Genomic DNA, 17649 nt, shown 5'->3' on the forward strand with positions numbered 1-17649 from the left:
AAAAGGAGAGAGGATGGATGGGGAGTGTCACAGTCACCACCACTGATCGAACATAAGAGCATCCACCAGCATATTTTCAGGATGGTATGGAGGTGAGAACCAGTGGGACCTGGAGGGGGGGGAAGTATCACAGATCTCCGCAGCCTCCTCCCCCCGGTCTGCCTGCTGACTGCCGCACTGCCCTTGGCGCTCGTCCCCAGAAACTGCAATCCGGCCTCCCCTGGGCTGCTGCTGCTGCTGCGTCTCCACCGCGCGTCCGGAGGCTCTTCTGTTCCTAGTCGTGTCCACACGTCCGGCTACACTTCGGTGCCCCTCGATCCTGCTGCTCTGCTCCCGGCTCTGCGCTGTCATGTCAGGTGGCGACAGGGCAGCCAGGTGCGTCAGAGGAGGGGGGCTGGATGCCTTTTGTTTGCTCGGCTTTCCCGTGTTTAGCCCTACATTCGCGCGGCGCCCTCAAAAAGACAAAATAGGGCTCTCCATCACCTTGACCCACATGAAAAGACGCTTCATCAAATGAGCGAGAACGTGTCTTATAAATGCGAGACAGTCGAGCTATAACCGCCTATAATCATATTTGTTTCTAAATGTGTTTCTCGCAGTGTGTCTTCCATTCTTCGGGATGCATGAATGGTGCATCATGAATGGAGGCAGCGAGGCAGCATACACGTACAGAAAACAGCGATTTTAATACCCAGCCGCGCGAGCAACCTTCGGTTAGTCGTTGTGTGTCCTCGAGCTGGTGGTGAGCATGGCGGACCGGAGAGCATCCTCTTCCCAGCCGCGGGTCGCCTTGTTCGGTTTCGAGGTGCTGATGCTGGAGAGGCAGGGGAGGGGCGTCACCCGACCTCTGCATTGAAAAAAAAAAAAACAAGTGCGGATAGGCGTGGCTACAGGACTGCGTCAACCCTACGTGAAACCCCATTGGTCGCTCAAGTCAACAGCGGAAACGGTGTCGTTTTTCTCTCACCGTATTCCGCACCGACACTGACACGCACTCACCGGTCGGCTGGGCTCGGCTCATTGTTTTGTTTATTGTTCCCATCCCGCCGGTTCACGACTGTCGCCACTGGTGCTGGTTTATGATCGGCCGCTTGCTGGGTAACGTGTTTCAGAGGGTGCCGAGCTTTGTGTACCGGGTGTCGCTGATGATGAAGCCCCAAGTAATGTTCGTGCTGGGCGGGCCTGGCGCCGGCAAAGGGACCCAGTGCTCCAGAATCGTGGAGGTAGGCTACGTGAGATGGCAAGATACATGACAATGAAAACGGCCTCTTTTGATTGCAAGGCTTTAGTGTATCACGAGAAAAATAGTATTAGGTTACCTTGAGAGTATGTATGCATTATAATATCGTTTTTATTGTAACGTAATGTCTAAATTACATTGACTTCCGGTTGTCCTCTAAAACGAACCGGTGTGTTAGCTAGCTAGTTAGCCACACAGGGAATACAGTTTATTTCCAGCCTGTGCTGTCAAACCAGCACTAAAAAGTAGGCCTACCATTTTACTATTTGTAGAAAACATGTCAGAAACTCGCAAGTAGGCTACTTGTTTCAATGTAGTTAAAAATACTATGTTCTTTATTTTTATTTCAGCCCTCTGTTGCATTCAAACGCACGAATTAAAAGGCTAGAGAGGACTGCCTCTTTATTAGCTTGACTCAGAACAAACAGAGCCAGCAGGATCTAGCCTATTGACATTTGCTCTATGTTGTAACCTTCTCACCGAACTACCAGAGGAGATTGTGTAATCCATGGTGCACTTGGCCCCTCAGTCATCGACTCTAAACAAACTGAGAGAGATGGTGATGTCCACATTTTGTAAGATTCAAGAGGGTTTGTTTGTCATATGCACAACAATGACGGGAGCAGTTGTTGGCTATTAAATTATGGAGTCTTTAAGGCTTTCTTCATCAATGCTACATTAAAAAAAGGAAACATTTATAAAAGGGAACATACAAGCGAATACCTAAATAAACTTAAAAAGAAAGCATAGCATAGACATAGTGAAACATAGTCTAGATCAATCGTAATGTGAAATTGAACTTAGAAATTAAATTAAAATATCATTTAATTACATGTATTGGCGGAGGAAAGTCTATAATGACATGGTCTCGTCGGTCTTTGAAGTTTCTGCATATACACCCTGACATTAGAAGTATTCTGAGATTGTCCGCAGCCACTCATCTGCTGCGTTGCTATTAATAATACCACATAAATCAAGGTCAGAAATTAAACTGGGTAGGGCTAGAGAGCATGGCTATGGTTGAGAAGAGAGCAATGGAAATAATTATGTTGTTTTCTTCGTACATTTTTCTCTAAGGCGTAATTCATTTGTTCAGTGCCTTGAGCATAATCCCTAAGAAGCATAGGTGTGAGGTGACTAAAAGTAAGTTTCTTCAATGCAGTCAAAAAAGTTTGAAAAGCCATCATTTTACTGAAGGATACTGTTTTGATGTTTGTGTTGAAGTCAGACTCATGAAAGGCTCATGAAGCTGCAGCTCTTACGAGGGGCTATTGTGGACTGTTTGATGCAAGCTTTTGACAACTTTACAACTATGAGCTGTTCACGGATGTTGCTGGGTGTTGGCTGCCACGCATGAAGCACGGCGGTTATGCCTGTATGGCGGCTGTGCATAGAAGATCCTTTCATTCACTAAACAAGCAATGACTCCTGCCTAGATCAGTGACTGAGACGATTGTAAATCCTTCTGTAAAGGCCGTCTTTTCAAATGCAGAGTTTTGATATTTATGAAAAATCTATGAACTTTTTCCAAATGAACAACTCACATTTTCTTCAACAGAAACTGACATCCTATAATAGCAAGTTAGCGACCTCTTTTTTTTAAACAACATGTTTTTTGTCTTTCAGAACTACAACTACACCCATTTGTCAGCTGGGGACTTGCTGAGGGAAGAGCGAGCCAGAGAGGGGTCAGAGTTCGGACAGCTCATTGCCAACTACATCAAGGATGGAAAAATTGTCCCGGTGGAGATCACCATCAACTTACTCAGGAAGGTATGCACCGAATATAGGCTGGAGATTGGTTTGATTTTTTTTTGCATAGCCTGGGGCAAAACCAGGTCCGTCTGTTAGACACTTCACACAACTCACCTTTCTTTTCCTTTTTCAAAAGGTGAAAATTAAACTTTAAAGGTCGCACATTATTCTGATTTTCAGGTTCAAAATTGTAAGTTGGGTTTGTACTATACACTGTTTTCATGGTGTAGTGTCAGAAAACCCTTAATACTTCTCAAAGTCTCTAGTCACACCAGGGATATTGGTGTTGAAAAACCATGACAAAGTTCATTTTGCATAATAGATGTCCTCGAACTCTGATCACAGATTTTCACATACCTTTGCTTTGTATTTGATTGTTCTATTATCTTGGCTAGTCATGCCAAGACCTTAGCAGATCATCTGTGGTTTAATCAGTTTACAGGATATTAAACTGTGACAATCAATACATTTTTTATATGTATTAAGTGAATACATACAACATTTGCTTCTGCTCCTAGCATTGTGAATGTGAGGATTTAGTTTTTCTATTTCATACTTTATCACTTCGCTAAAATCTTTTGAATTTTTTCGCTGTTGGTCATACCTATGAGATATAACATAATTATTTGAAGAATCATTTTAGGCTCTGGTAAATTCTGTCCGGCAATTGTCTTTATTTTTTTAAATTAAAGAATAAACAATTAATTTAAATAAAACGTAAATGTAAACAATGATCCATAAGGACAATCATTAGTTTCATGTGTGTTTTTTTTTTCCTTTCTCTTTTGTAGCAATCCACAACCATTTTCCAACATGGATCATTGCTAATGTTTGAGCTACTAAAGTGTGCTTTGAAACCGTTTTCAATGCTAGCCAAACCACAGCTGCTTTGTGAGACTGGGACATTTTCTTACTAAAGTTAGTCAGCACCATGATACACTTGGTTACTTTTAGGCGGACCTACAACGAGTACATGGACATCTATTTTTTGGTCATTGGTGTCTATGTTGACTGACCGGTCCGGAATCTGTTTTTTATTCATTAGAATAAAACAGCTATTTCAATGAAATCACTCAGTTGTCGTTTCTGTTTTGCAAGGCGATGGAAAAGACCATGCAGGCAGACGAGAAAAAGTTCCGCTTTCTCATAGACGGTTTCCCCCGAAACGAGGACAACCTTCAGGGCTGGAACACTGTCATGGATGGCAAAGCAGATGTCAAATTTGTGCTTTTCTTTGACTGTGGCAATGAGGTACGTCATGGAAACTGGAAATCTTAAACCCCTCCAGCTGTTTCTAGATACATACAGAGATCTGTGCTGATCTCCTCAGAGCTTTGCTTCACTCAACACACAATGACCTCTCTCCCCTTTCTTCAGGTTTGCATCGACAGATGTCTAGAAAGAGGGAAGAGCAGTGGACGCTCAGACGACAACAGGGAAAGTTTGGAGAAAAGGTGCAGCACAAACAAATACATGTTTTAAGATGGACTTTGTTTTTCACTTAGTGTTGTATGCAATGTTGCTTTTGACCATTAATTGATTTCATGTACTGATTTCTGTTTTCTCTGTAACAAAGTACTTCAACCCTGTCTGATCAGTATGGATTTGTCTGTCCCAGTTACCCAACTGCTGGATACCTGCACGTGTGGTTTTGACCTCATTTGTGTCTCCTTTGAGTCTCCCCTGTGTGGTCTGGCCCCAATAACCAGAGGATAATTTTTTCTTCTTCTTAATGCAGAATCCAAACCTACCTGCAGTCTACACGACCAATCATTGAACTGTATGAAAAACAGGGCAAGGTGCGCACTGTAGACGCCTCTCGGTCTGTAGATGAGGTGAGTAAATGGTTTCAGAACACCGTAGCAAACAAGCTATGAACGTCACCCCAAGTGTTTCTAAAGGGGTTTTTTTAGGGAGTTTTTTTTTTTAAAGTTAAAAACAGACAGATTTAGGATGTCCCAATACAGGTTGTCAGATGCCGCATGCTTCAAAATACCCAGATGCCCTACTACATCTGGTCGTGGGTTTTAGTGTGGAAATCGTCAGGCTTTTTGGGAAACTTTGACGCACAATCCAAAGTGCGCCAGAAGTTGTGTCAGATCAACGGAGCCTCTGTTTGGTAACAAGCAATTATGAGACGGATATACAGGTGAAACTCGAAAAATTAGAATATCCTGCAAAAGTTCATTTATTTCAGTAATTCAACTTAAAAGGTTAAACTAATATATTATATAGACTCATTACATGCGAAGTGAGATATTTCACGCCTTTTTTTATAATTTTTATGATTATGGTTTACAGCTTATGAAAACCCCAAATTCAAATTCGCATAAAATTAAAATATTACATAAAATCAATAAAAAAAGGATTTTCAATACAGAAATGTCGGACATCTATAATGTATAATCATGCATATATACTCAGTACTAGGTTTTTGCCCCTTTTGCATGAATTCCTGCCTCAATGCGGCGTGGCATGGATGCTATCAGCCTGTGGCACTGCTTAGGTGTTATGGAAGCCCATGTTGCTTTGATAGTGGCCTTCAGCTCGTTTGTATTGTTGGGTCTGGTGTGTATCATCTGCCTCTTGACAGTACTCCATAGATTATCTATGGGTTTCAGGTCAGGAGAGTTGTCTGGCCAATCAAGCACAGTAATACTATGGTCAGTCAACCAGTTACTAGTGGTTTGGGCACTGTGGACAGGTGTCTTGCTGGAAAAAGGAAATTAGCATCTTCATAAAGCTAATCAACAGACGCAAGCATGATGTGCACTAAAATATCCTGGTAGACAGCTGTGTTGACTTTGGACTTGATAACACAGTGGACCAACACCAGCAGATGACATGGTGCCTCAAATCATCACTGACCGTTTAAACTTGACAGTGGTCATCAAGCAACTTGGATTTTGTTTCCCCTCCACTCTTCCTCTAGACTGTGGGACCTTGATTTCAAAATTAAATGCAACATTTCATTTGGATCAGTGATGATTTGAGGTATCATGTCATCTGCTGCTGTTGGTCCACAGTGTAATCAAGTCCATAGTCAACACAGCCGTCTACCAGAAGATTTTAGAGCACTTCATACTTCCGTCTGTTGACAAGCTTTATGGAGATGACAATTTCCTTTTCCAGCAAGATTTGGCACCTGTCCACAGTGCCAGAAACCACTAGTAACTGGTTGTCTGACCATGGTATTACTGTACATGAATGGCCAGACAACTATCCTGACCTGAACTTCATAGAGAATCTATATGCTATTGTCAAGAGGCAGATGATACACACCAGACTCAACAATACAGACGAGCTGAAGGCCACTATCAAAGCAACCTGGGCTTCCATAACACCTCAGCAGTGCCACAGACTGATCGTCCCCATGCCATGCCACATTAATGCAATAATTCATGCAAAATAAGATCCCAGACCAAGTATATAGTAGATTAATGAAAATACTTATGAAAAGAGCGACATTTCTGTGTTATAAATATTTGTTTTGATTGGCATATTCTAATATTTTGAGATGCTCGATTTCTGGTTTTCATGAGCTGTAAGCCGGAATCCTGTAAATAAAAAATGCCTGAAATATATCACTATATGTCTAATATATCTAGAATATATGGAACTTCCACTTTTAAAATTAAATTAGAATTAAAAAAAGAGCTTTTCCATGATATTCTAATAATATGAGTTTCACCTGTATAAGCAAGTGGGAAGTTCAAGGCGCGATGTTATGATGAAATTACCTAGTAAAAGTAAAGTACTGCTGCATATTAACTAGATATTTTTTTATGAACAGCTGTAGTATGTAGAAAAGTAAAAAAGAAAGAGTATGCAATTTGGAACGCATGGATGATCTGAGAAACCTGTCAATTAGGGGAAACAAGCCCTTAATCAGATATTTGAGGAGGGTTTCCCATCAGTCTTCTAATTGGTTTTGATTCCAGCCTCTAGTGGCAATTGGAACCAAAATGCACCTTAAAGCAGGTCTACATCTGCTTTAACACTGGGGTGTGATAAGAACCTCTTTCCTGATCACAAGATCTCACCAATGGAGGTGCTATCATAACAGATAAGACTGATGGCCAAAAGGGAATGTTTGAAATACAGTTTGTGTCCTGACACACTGTGCTATTTTTCTGTTTCAGGTGTTTGCTGATGTGAAAGCCATTCTCGACAAAGAGGGTTGAGTTTTTCCCCCAGCTGCCAACAACATTCATTTATCCTTTTAGGTTTCTTTTTATCAACTGCTAGTACACTCTAATACGTTTATATGTCCATTCATATGACCTTTTACTTTTCATTACCTTTTTTTTCATATTTTTTGTAAATGCTGCACTGTTCAGTTGTGTGTTTGTCAGTGTGTGTACAATGTGTATTGGTAAGAGTGTGAAGTAGAGATCAACTCGTTTGTGTGCATTAGAGCTCACAGGTCTGTCATCATAGTTTGAGGCCTTTGCAGAAGAACAAAGTGGAACACTAGCTTAGTGAGACACTTTTTGTCAATCAAAGAGACTTATATTATCGAAAATCGTTCAAACACAGCATATATCACCTATGTCTTCAGAGTATCATGTCATTGCTATAATGCTTCAGACCAATTAGTTGTTTGACCTGATAACAACAGCCAATAGCCTCCAAATAAAACGCATAAAACATCGATCTCACATTTAATGGACAGCGCTACAGGGGTATGCCCAGTTAATCTTGTGCCATGTAGAGTTTTATCAGGTAAATGTTACTGTGCTAGGTCGCCCTGGGTTAGAATATCTGACCACCTTGATATGTTACATCACAAGTATGACACTTGGGACTAGTCACAGAGAAAACCTAATGATAAATGTAGAATCTGTACTGTATGCTTGAAGGAGGGGGGATAAAATGAAAAAAGTTAAATCAATGACTTTGTTTTTCTTAATTAATGTGGAATATTTATTCAACACTATGACTGTTGCCTGTGTATACAGTTTTTTATTTTTTGGTTTTTGTGTACGTATTGGCTACTGTAAGTACAGTGCTGTGGACTGTTGCCTAAACATATTTTGAAGTTATCAACACAAAGCATTTAGTAGCCTTCTATTGGCCAGCAGGGGGCGCCTGACATCACCTTATCATTTCATCAGGTTTATCGGTTGTTGTTTTTTTCCAAATTCACTGTTAGGATTTTACAGTGGATGAAAATTACTCATTCATCAATAAATAAGGGAATGCTGCAATTAACAAATATTTTGATATATATAATATATGCTAAAATGGAAATATTTCAATAGATACATGTTTATCTATTCTATTTTACAATCTCATACAATTCATTCTTGTATTCTACATTTCTTCTTAGATTTTAATTGATTTCATAATAAATATAAGAATCAATGTATGTATGTATTTATTTTGATTATTTCATATTTTATTATTTTGGCACATTTATTGATGAATGTAATATTTTGCTCGATGGTGTTTTGTGCCTCCAACGGAGCCTTCCAGGCAGCGCTGCCTGTCCTCCATACATTTGGGTTTCCCTACTACACAATTTCTACACAAAGAAAATAATTATGTATAAAAGTGAACACCAGGTGGCGCCACAGAGTCATCCATACTTTACGTAGCCTGGCCGTAAAGCTTCAAAACTAGACTGAAAATCTATAAAATGATTAAAGTCTATGCTTGAACCTTCTAAGTTGAAAATAATGAACACAATATTGAAAATAGTGCTGCATGATGTTAATTTTATTTTCAATTCATAATATATATATATACATATATATATATAATCTGCAGTTACAAAGACATTTGCTGACATTATAATATTCCTGAGCAATATATATATATATATATTTTAGCTTGATGCCTGGTATATCTGCATTTTAAGAGCTACACACAACAGCTAATCAGCTTACAAAATAACAGTACCCGACATGCATACACATGACACTGAAACAATATACCAAATGTGAAATGAATCTCAAAAGCAGTTTATAAGTACCGGGGCTTTCATATCGTCAAACAAATAGTTTGGGAGGTGAGCCAATAGAAAAGCGTGAATGTAAGGCACTATGGATATACTGGTTCGTAAGAGTGCACTATGATACATTAGGTAAGATAGAATACAATCAAACTTGGGGAGAATGGATCATTGCAGCACCAAAATGTAATGCAATACAGCAATGAAGAACAATATAAATAAGAACAGAGCAAGTGCTGCGGAACAGGGTCTAACAAACAATTTCAATATGTCGAGAACATTTTAAGTAGAAATACTTCAATGAAAAGTATGAAAATATATGATTGACAGCATTATGAGCATGTGCAAAATACCAACAGGAGCCCAGAAATGACTGAAAAAAGAAAATATTATGTACATTATAGAAAATGATAAACAACTATCTGTACATATTAAAATACGTACCACGAACTATGACATGGCAAAAAATAACAAGCCCTTGTTCTCACTGCACAAAATAAAACCAAAACTGCAAAATAATTGTACTCTGCCAGCAGATGGCAATCTGAAAATATATATTATCTTATTTACAAAAATAACCTCCATAAACTGTGGGCACATTACTGAGCAAAATTCATACCAGTACCCAAAGTGAAACTGTAACAGTGATTTTCAATCCGAACGAGAAAGAGGACTGTCCTTCAATGCTGACATTCTGTTATATATATAAAATAAAATTGCCAAAATGGAGAAATACCTGCTACACTTCACATTCTGTTAGACATTCACACCAAAAAGCGTAAACTTCTACAATCTTTGAAATACCAAAGAGCTTACTTAATTTGCATCATATACAAATGCATAAAGGGCATATACATATTTTTTTTGTATATATATATATTTATAATATTCATCTTCCCGTTTGTAAAACTCCAAAATGTTTTAAAAACATGGCGGTTACGGAAAACAATTACACTTGGTGCCTCAGCAGGAGCTCACAAGGCCTGGGAGGATGTTGTTGGGGCTCCTGCGATACTGAGCCTTGGTGTTGGTGATGGCACCGTGCTTCTGTCGGAGGTGAAGCCTCAACTGACTCTTGTGTCTGAAGTGGAGGTCACACCTTTCACACTGAGGACATAAAAAAAAATTATTTAGACTCACTTTCATAACAGGTCAGTTTCATCCCCCAACCCCCACTGGCTACAGGATCTCCCTGGGATTACTGCTATTGATAGGCACATGGATCACGGGCGCAAAAGGGATTACCCTCCTTAAGCAAGCACTGCTGGATAAGAGGTGGGGGTGGCTGACTAGGAAAGCTTACATGATAAGGCTTCTCTCCGGTGTGAATGCGCATGTGGCTCTTGAGTGTCTGTAGGTGGCGGAAGTGAGTCCCACAGATCTCGCAAGGGTACGGCTTCTCTCCTGTGTGAATCAGCACATGGGCGCGAAGATGGGCCACCTGCAAGAAAATTCAACACATATTTCAAATACATACTGTGTGCTTGAAGGCAGTGGTTTGACATTTGCAAAGCCTTACTGAAGACTTTTCTTTTCTTCTTTCCTTACCTGGACAAATCTGGAACCGCATGTCTCACACTTGTATGGCTTTTCTCCAGAGTGGATGCGGGTGTGAGTCTTGAGGTTGGCTGGCCGGTTGAACTGAGCGCCACAGATGTTGCAGTGGTACGGCTTTGCACCTGGAAGTTGAGATCAGCAGGGTTTTGCAGTGAATGAAACGGTCACATCAATGAAGTCAACTGGATGGTACTTTTATATACAGTATATATATAAAAAGCCGGAGATATTAGTCTTACCGGTGTGAACAGTTTTGTGGCTGGCCAGGTTTCCCTTGTAGCGGAAGGCCGCCTGGCAGCAGTCACACTTGTATGGCTTGTCACTGTGGACCTGGGCCATGTGCTCTTTCAGGGAATCCTCCTCTAGGAACTTGGAGTCACACCCGTTGCAGAAGTAGGTGAAGTTTTCTGTAGAAAGCAAATGTAGGAATTAGAATTAGAATTCGATTTTCCACGACTTTGGTTCGGCTTAACGCAATCCTGCCAACTCATTTGTTACTATTTAGAACCTAAGCTCATAAGTGTTTGGCACCTGCAAACTCCACTTACCACAGCTGGAGGGAGAATACTCTGAGTGGAGCTGGGTGGCGTCCTCTCTGCCGTAAACGTCTGGAGAAAGGTGACCCATTTCCATGCACCGAGGGCTGTCACAGGCACAGGAGGAGCATCTGCGGTGACTGAGCACAAAAAGACAAACCACAGAGTTTATATCAATGTCAGTCATTCTCTTGAGCAAACTCAGATTTCATTTCCTGGTTCTCACAGTGAGATTCGGAGCATTTACCTGATGCTGCTGCAGCTGTCCACACTCTGGGACATGAGGATTTGGTCTCTATGCTCGCCGGCTTCTTCCTCTTCTGCCTGGACCGTGTCACTGTGTCCGCCCGCTGCCCCGCTCGGCGTAGGGGACACGGCCATGTCCTCAGCACTGCCTGCCTGAGCCTCCTTTTCGTGCTCGTCACATTCGGTTTGGTTCATCACGATCAGCTTGTACTTCTTCCAGTTGTGTGCCTTGGTGTCGTTGGGGCACTCGGAGGGCTGCTTTTGGCTCAGCGTGGCGTTCCTGCTGCTGTTGGACTCTGTGGGCGAGTTGGGATGGCAGTCCGACCTGTGCGGGCTCTGTGGGCTACAAATCACGCCTTTCATAAAACTCTGGGACAGTCGTAGGCAGCCGGTCTGCGGATGCTGCATGCTGTCTTCTTCCATGGGAGTGGCGGGCTTCCGAAAGCTCCCGTGGGATCCTCCTATTGGTCGGACGATAGCGGTGGGGAAACTGGGGTGGGAGAGGCTGGTAGTGGACTCACTGTGGGCCATGTTGATGCTAGGTACCTGTGAGCATCGTACCTGGGACATGGTCCCTTCTCTGGGGAGGTGGCTGACCTTGTGGGAACCTTCAAGCTTCCCGGCAGGTATGCGGGGCCGGGGGTCGCCGTAGACGTGGTAGGAGCCGGAGGTGTTGATCCCCCTGAACACACTGGGCACGTAGCCCCCTGTGTTGGCTGTGTGGTTGTGTCTAAAGCCTGGCTCTTTCTCATCAACAGGCCTCAAAGCAGGGATCTCATCAGACAGGTGCAATGAGTTGGTCTGTACCTCTTCAATCTGCATGTTCAAACACTGCTGCCTGCAAATAAAACACATTCAACCAGAAGTTATTCACTCCAACTCTGATCCCTTCCGTTTTTCTTTTACCAAGACATTATAGAGTGTGTCCTCCTCGTCACATGTCTCCTTTACCTGGACTGGATGAACCTGTGGCAGGTGTCGGCCACATGTTCCATCTGGAGATAGACGGCTGTGTTCATGGTGGCCAGGACCGTGCTGTCTTTAAGGTTCAGACAGGATGTGTACATAAAGTCCAGCAGGATGGAGAAAGCCTTGGGCTCCACTTTGGGGTCTAAGCTGATGGCACTGAGGTTTGCGTTCTCGGGATTCATGAACACCGAGTAAAAGAAGCCGCTGTAAGAGTACACAGATGAGAGTTATTAACTGAAGATTGGATTATTTGGAGTGAGGCCATGAAATGACAGGGTGTGGCTGTGTCAGGGGTTGGTGATTCACTAAACTTGAAAATAAAAATAAACTGTGTTCCAGAAATAGCAAAGCTTAGTTAGATGCAGAGAATAAAACAAGAGAGTCCACAGATCTAAATAGAGTGCATGCGTACCTGCAGGCCACCAGGATGGCTTTGTGGGCATGGAAAGGCTGTCCATCCACCTGTATGGTGACGTCGGTCAGGAGGTTCCTGCTGCGGAGGCGGTTGAAGTTGAGCAGGACGTCGCCTGCGTGCCGCGTGAATTGAATGCAGCCATCTGCAGTAGTGGCCATGCTGTCAAAATCTGATTAAGGGCAGAAATAAGAAATAGTTGATTTATTATTGGTAATGACCGTTTAATAGAGGCACACTCTAAGAGCGTGGTAGTGATATAACAATGTGGGAATATTGGCACCAATACTATAATAAATAAATAAATAAATTAAACTTTACTTTATTACTAAATAATAATGCTAACAACATTTAAGACAAGTTGTATTGTGCAGCTGAGATGGGCTTACATTCTGGTTCAGTGTGGAATCATCTTAAAAGGCCACAAAGTCAAGCCATTATCAATAACAATTAGTTATGTAATCAATCAATCAATCATAATGCTACACAAATAGACGCTCTTATTACACAAGATAACAAACACTCTTATTGTATTTCATCAACTCTGGCTCACTCACACTATGAGCTAACCCACCAGGGTTTGGAACCATAACATGCTTGGAAACAGAGCAAGTGTCTTGACAACGTTTTATCAAGAGGCGGCGGCATTGCAAAGAGAAAAGTTAAAGGTAAGATTAATCGAACCCTTTTATCCATGCCTTTGCTTCTTGTCGGCCCTTAATAAGGATGGTATTATTACACGATGGGCTACGATCAATAATCGAACATGTTATGATGAAAACTGTGATAGGCTATTTGTCAGTAGGTGAACTTCTTCCGCTTAATAATTTGGAGCAGAGTTGATAAGGCGACGCCAAATCTCAACCGCAAACATCACACGTGTGTTGTTAAAGAATGTAAAAGTTGTCCGGGTATGACCCCCTCGTCATGCGTGCGCGTCTTTTGCAGGCGCGTGTGCGAGCAGCGCACAGTGAGCGCTGTCTCTAGGTTGTAAACGTGTTTGACGTTTGAGGCATGCGTTTGAGCACATTCCGTACTGGCTGCGCAGATTAGGTTGCCAGTAGGCCTACACAGTGAGGTATCCTGTTCCTCCGATATAAGTAGAACTAATCTCATTTAACCCATTAATGCGTAGCAGCCTACTCCCCCACTCCACTCGTTCTAAACTAGGCTACTCTAGCTCTTTCTCTCTCAATGGCTTTCCAAATCTCGTAAATTAACCGAGACAGCATGGTTTCGCAGGATGAGATTTCAAGGAGTGGTTAGTTGTTGTTGTTGCTGCTGCGTAACTTCTTGTGTAAACCAGCCAGCACACGTCCGCTCAAGTTTAGAAACTGTGTTAAACTCCTCGTGTCGGGGGACTCTCCTGCACCTCGGATGTGTTTAAAAAATATGTTTTCTAGGTTAAAACTAGTTGAACAAAGATAAGAAAAAGGAAGAAAAGGCGTTTAAAAAAGATCGACTCCCGAAAAAAAGAAATGCGCAGCAAGAAAATACATTTGACTGAACCAGACCGACCGATCCTGTTGCGCCACTTTTGCATGGCAAAGAGGTTTGCCGCAAAGCTGCCAAAGTGTGCATCAAAACGCAACTTTCAAAAGGGTCAAATGGTTGAAGTAAAACAAATAAGGCAACCCGTGAGCCAGAACTAAACACACTAGCCCACTGGGGGAAAGGTGAACGTGTCGTTCCTGCAGGATGTTTAGAGTAGACTACATTAAAGCAAACTGATGACATAAAAACCCACACACAGCCCATAAAACTAAGCCGTCAAAACTATCTCTAATAGTTCAAATCTGTTGGTTCACTTTCTAGATAAAGGAATCATAAACATCTTCAAACTATTGGCAAAAACAAACAATCCATCCCCAAAGCAGCCGCACGAGCAGCTGTTACTTCACTACACTTCTGACCTAATTCTGAGAAAATAGGAAGGAAAAAAAGTCACCTTGTGAAAGTTTCCTCGAAACTCTGTGCATCACCAGTTCTGAGAATCCAGTTCTAAGAAACAGAGCAGCTCAATTCTCGGAATTTCAACAGAGGACCGTACCATTATTTGCGTGGCGGGGGAGCTGCGCATCGTGTTTAGCTTTATTTCAACGCTGCACCGGCAATATTGGACTGCAAAGCATTGCAGAAGCTCGATCAAAACTGTTTATTGATCATATCTATAGGATTGGTCCGGAATATGTCTGTGATTTTGTTCAGTTGTTAAATAAGTCTCGCAGAGAGTTCAGCTCCCCGTGAGTTGGCTGGCTCCAAGTGCAAGGTCAGCTGACCGAGTTATAGATACCATGGGGAATATGAGCGCATGTTGTCGCTGCAAAGAAAGAACTGCGAAAAGTGTTTAATCTTATCTCCGAATAAATCCAAATATAATATAGACTACCCATTTATATATCATTTATTTTTTCTTAACATGTCCTCATCAAGTTTTTGGATCATACCTAAGTCGCAATGCTGATTAAACTGTTGAATATCTGCTCCAACCAGAGCCTTCCTTTTAAATAGTGCAGAAATAACACGTTTAAAGTAATACATTCCTGGGGGCTCTCTTGCTCTAGTGTTAGAGTGCATTCATTTTTTAAAATATGTTTGCTTGGCCTGGGAAATAATTTATTGTGTGTCAAAATGTATCTGATGGAGTGTGTGTGCAGGGGCGTAGCGCCAAATTCTGGGCCCCTATTCAAAAAGTCCTGATGGGCCCCCTGAAAAGCGGTCTTACAACACATGTCTCTCTGAGCCAGACAACTCCACAATATTTCATCTAATGAATGACCAAATCATTACTTTTACCGGTGTTTCCCCCATAATATGTCTTAGTCAAGGTGGTCACTGGGCAGGGTCACAGGAGGCGCGGCGCAAAGCGCCTCGGCGAAAATTTTGGGGGTATTTTGCTCAAAGATGCCAATGCGCACTATAGAAATAAACAACTGTTTATTTGAATACAGATGTGCAATTTTTTTTGCTATGTGCAAGTATAATTTTACAGACAGTACAAAACACAATTAAAGAAAACTTCTACTGTTTTTGTGCAATACTATGCAGACACACTAAATACAAATAATAGACCATACACTTGTGTAGGCACATCAAGTGCAAATTAAACTTTTTAAAGTTCCTTTATGGATGGGGGGCTGTGATTATTGTGGACAATAGGCCTACTGTGATGCGATAGCCTATAATTAATTAATGGTTATTATTAGCCTACTTGCTTGATTTCTTTTTAAATACAGGTTGTTTTGGAACATGTCTTTCCCAATTTAAAACATAAAAATAAAGCAGCATTGAAAATTCAGAAAATCTATCTTGTTGGCCTACACTAGCATGCTGTTCTACAAATAACTCAATAGTTGAAATAATAAATACAATGTGTTTTCCCCTTAAAATGTCGAAATGCATTTCAAAGGCAGTAACAGTGTGGCACTTCTTTAAACTTACTGAAACTTGCAGGGGCCATCACTCTCATGTATTCATCAGACTTTTCTTTGCGCTGTCTGAGCTGATAGATAGGTTGTGTTGCCACAGTGATGTGGAGTCTTAAACTGTCCTAGCTTTGCCAGCACTTATTTCTGTACAGCTAAATATCCCCATAGAAACATCGCTGCGTTTATTTTCGCCACCAGGGGCCTGTTTCAGGTAGCTGGTTTTACATACTCTGGGTTTAATCATACGCTCTGAGTTGGTTAACTCAGAGCGCAGGGTTGATAAGCAACTCTGGGTTTTCGGTTACAGAACAGTGGATCAGCGTTGGGTTAATCAACTCTGAGCGTGTTCACTCTGGGTGGAGCGTGTGCATAAAAGCCATCGTCAATGGATCGCTGATAACATGATTCACCATGGAAACAGAAGAAACAAATGCGTGATCCTCCCACTTCTCCACTTCTCAAAAAAAGAAAAAAAAAACTTCTCCGCTCCTCCCACTGGAGTTAGAAATATTAACGAATGAGTTTATGGTAGCCTATGGAGAAGAATTAACGGGTATATTGTCACATAACTCTGATCTAATCTCCTCGGCAATTCAGAAAAAAACAGAGCAATCATTTCGCTTCCGTATGAGAAGCCATAGTCTATTTTAAAAAGTTACGCATATCAGCAGTAAAGTAATAAAGCTGGCGCGGCACAGCATTTCTGACAGTGTTTTATATTCGCTGTATTTGGGAAGCTGTAGCCTAATAGCCCACTGTGCAGTAAACAGACTGTCGCTTCTTTTAAATGGGGAGTGAAAGACATTAACGTCTGACACATAAGGTGACAGTTTCCATTGAAGAGCCTGATTGATTTATTATCAGATCCATTTTCCTCAAGTGATCACAGTTTAAATTATTTTATAATTATTTATATAATTTTTATATTCATATTAGGCTATAATATGAATATAAAAGGGCTCGTCTGTGACTTTAGGATCGCACAAGTGAACAGTAACAATCGCGTGCAGCCGCAGCGTTACATGAATCCACCTGACATAAATCTGTTCAGTGGCACAGACGTTAAAAAGCATACAATACAAATATGTTTATTAATCTGAATGTAGAGCATGTCTCGATGTGTAAGGTGGCCGCCTATATGAATGGACCGAGGGCTGAGAACAAGGCTACTGATCAGATAAATGATCGGTCAAACGTAAAATCATCAGGAAATGATAAAAACATCCCGATGGAGATTTCTGTGGAGTGATTTTGCTTCAAACTGTACAGGGACGCGTGTGACAGTGACACTCCTTCTTCAGTCGGAGCTGCAGCGTAAAGTGAAAACAAACTCAGGGTAGGTCTAACCACCTATCCAGCAGGTTAGACCCACGGCGTATGTTGCCGCAGTAACTGACTCTCGGTTGCATTGAACCTGCTACCTGAAACGGAAAACCCAGAGTTTCCACCAACTCAGAGCGAACAAACTCCGGGTTGCCTCAAAACCAGCTACCTGAAACAGGCCCCAGTTCAATTCAATGTTGGCTTGCTCCTGCTTACTCTCCCGCATA

The 17649-nt window shown here is 41.7% G+C and overlaps 2 protein-coding genes across 2 annotated transcripts; one reads left to right on the forward strand and one right to left on the reverse strand.

Moving 5' to 3' along the window:
- Positions 1-980: 980 nt before the first annotated feature.
- On the forward strand, positions 981-8336 carry cmpk (cytidylate kinase). The gene is made up of 6 exons (XM_080034556.1): positions 981-1223; positions 2867-3013; positions 4094-4246; positions 4373-4449; positions 4734-4830; positions 7138-8336. The coding sequence occupies exons 1-6, from the start codon at positions 1080-1082 to the stop codon at positions 7177-7179; spliced, it is 660 nt and encodes a 219-aa protein (XP_079890682.1). The 5' UTR covers positions 981-1079; the 3' UTR covers positions 7180-8336.
- A 379-nt stretch (positions 8337-8715) lies between these two features.
- Positions 8716-14655, reverse strand: bcl6ab (BCL6A transcription repressor b). Its single transcript, XM_080034549.1, has 9 exons — positions 14620-14655; positions 12672-12843; positions 12242-12463; positions 11292-12128; positions 11057-11184; positions 10748-10915; positions 10500-10630; positions 10255-10392; positions 8716-10058 (listed from the first exon to the last, which is right to left on the reverse strand). The coding sequence occupies exons 1-9, from the start codon at positions 14648-14650 to the stop codon at positions 9915-9917; spliced, it is 1971 nt and encodes a 656-aa protein (XP_079890675.1). The 5' UTR covers positions 14651-14655; the 3' UTR covers positions 8716-9914.
- Positions 14656-17649: the final 2994 nt, after the last annotated feature.

The sequence above is a fragment of the Ammodytes marinus genome, assembly GCF_949987685.1.
Source record: "Ammodytes marinus genome assembly, chromosome: 9".
In the NCBI taxonomy this organism is placed as follows: domain Eukaryota; kingdom Metazoa; phylum Chordata; class Actinopteri; order Uranoscopiformes; family Ammodytidae; genus Ammodytes; species Ammodytes marinus.